The sequence below is a fragment of the Loa loa genome, assembly GCF_000183805.2.
Source record: "Loa loa unplaced genomic scaffold supercont3.2060, whole genome shotgun sequence".
NCBI classification, from domain to species: Eukaryota; Metazoa; Nematoda; class Chromadorea; order Rhabditida; family Onchocercidae; genus Loa; species Loa loa.
In genome coordinates this window covers 1-1,057 of record NW_018110239.1, presented here as the reverse complement: position 1 = coordinate 1,057, position 1,057 = coordinate 1, and the positions used below count along the sequence as shown (strand labels likewise).

The 1,057-nt window shown below is 27.0% G+C and overlaps 1 protein-coding gene across 1 annotated transcript; it reads right to left on the bottom strand.

Annotated features, from left to right (window-relative positions):
• Positions 1-351: 351 nt before the first annotated feature.
• Positions 352-838, bottom strand: LOAG_15492 (hypothetical protein; the record flags this gene model as incomplete). Its single annotated transcript, XM_003150982.1, has 2 exons — positions 352-559; positions 721-838. Coding segments are annotated over 2 exons (326 nt in total), but the record flags the coding sequence as incomplete, so codon positions are not given.
• Positions 839-1,057: the final 219 nt, after the last annotated feature.

Below are 1,057 nucleotides of genomic sequence, written 5' to 3'. Positions count from 1 at the left end.
AATAAAGTACCTCGTTCCGTGTCCACTTGCATCTTAATAGCTTTTTCATTATTAATGAATAAATGACAGGCAGGTGACTTACATGCCATGCGTGATGAACTTGCAATTAAGTGTTACTGTTATTAAATTACTGATGAAATGATACTGCCTCATGTGAATTCCTCACTTGATTATAGCACAAATAACATCGAAGTAAACTTTTGGCAACCTCCAATGCAAATTTATATAAAGCATATATTTTTATTACATAATTTATATATATTTGAAATTTTTATATATATTGGAAGAAACAAATTTATGTGTAATGCAATAATATGGAAAATGTAACATTTGGAATTGATAAAATAGTTTTTATTTTTGATCATCTTTCCAAAGATTCCAATTAGGGGACGATATCCTGTCGCATGATACGAGGTCAAGTGCTCCGCTTTGATTAAATGCTTGTAACGGTATCTGTCGGATATTTTCACCTGCATCGCAAATTATTCGTGCAAGACTGAGTTTTTTGATTTCATCAATTTGAAAACTTGTCAGAATTTCAGGATTTTCATAATAAAATCTATAAAGAACGAAATTATTCAACAAAAAATTAATTGTCAATAAATTAGATAAAATATTCAAAAAAACGAACATTATATATATGTTATTTTTGATTAGTTGAAATTTTAATCTTGCCATGAAATTAGTGAAATAATAAAATTTGGAACTTTACTCTCTTACCTATCACCGTTTCGTAATCTTCGAAATTGCTCTGAAATGATACAAGCTAGAGTAGGTCCAATAAAAGCACCTTCTAGTGGATCTTCCAATAAGCCACCAACATACAAATCAATATTTTCTTCAAATGATAAATGTATTTAAGTAAAAAATTTCAAATAAAAAATTTTTTAAATAAAATTCTACTACAGAATGAATAAAAGATTACATATGTATTATATCGTGTTTATGATTGAAATGTTATTCGTATTGGTTGTATGTTTATTAAAAAGCGGTAAACATTGTTATAATAATCTTTTGTTTTAAAACTTTTATGAATGCTTAATTTTTGAAACTTTTG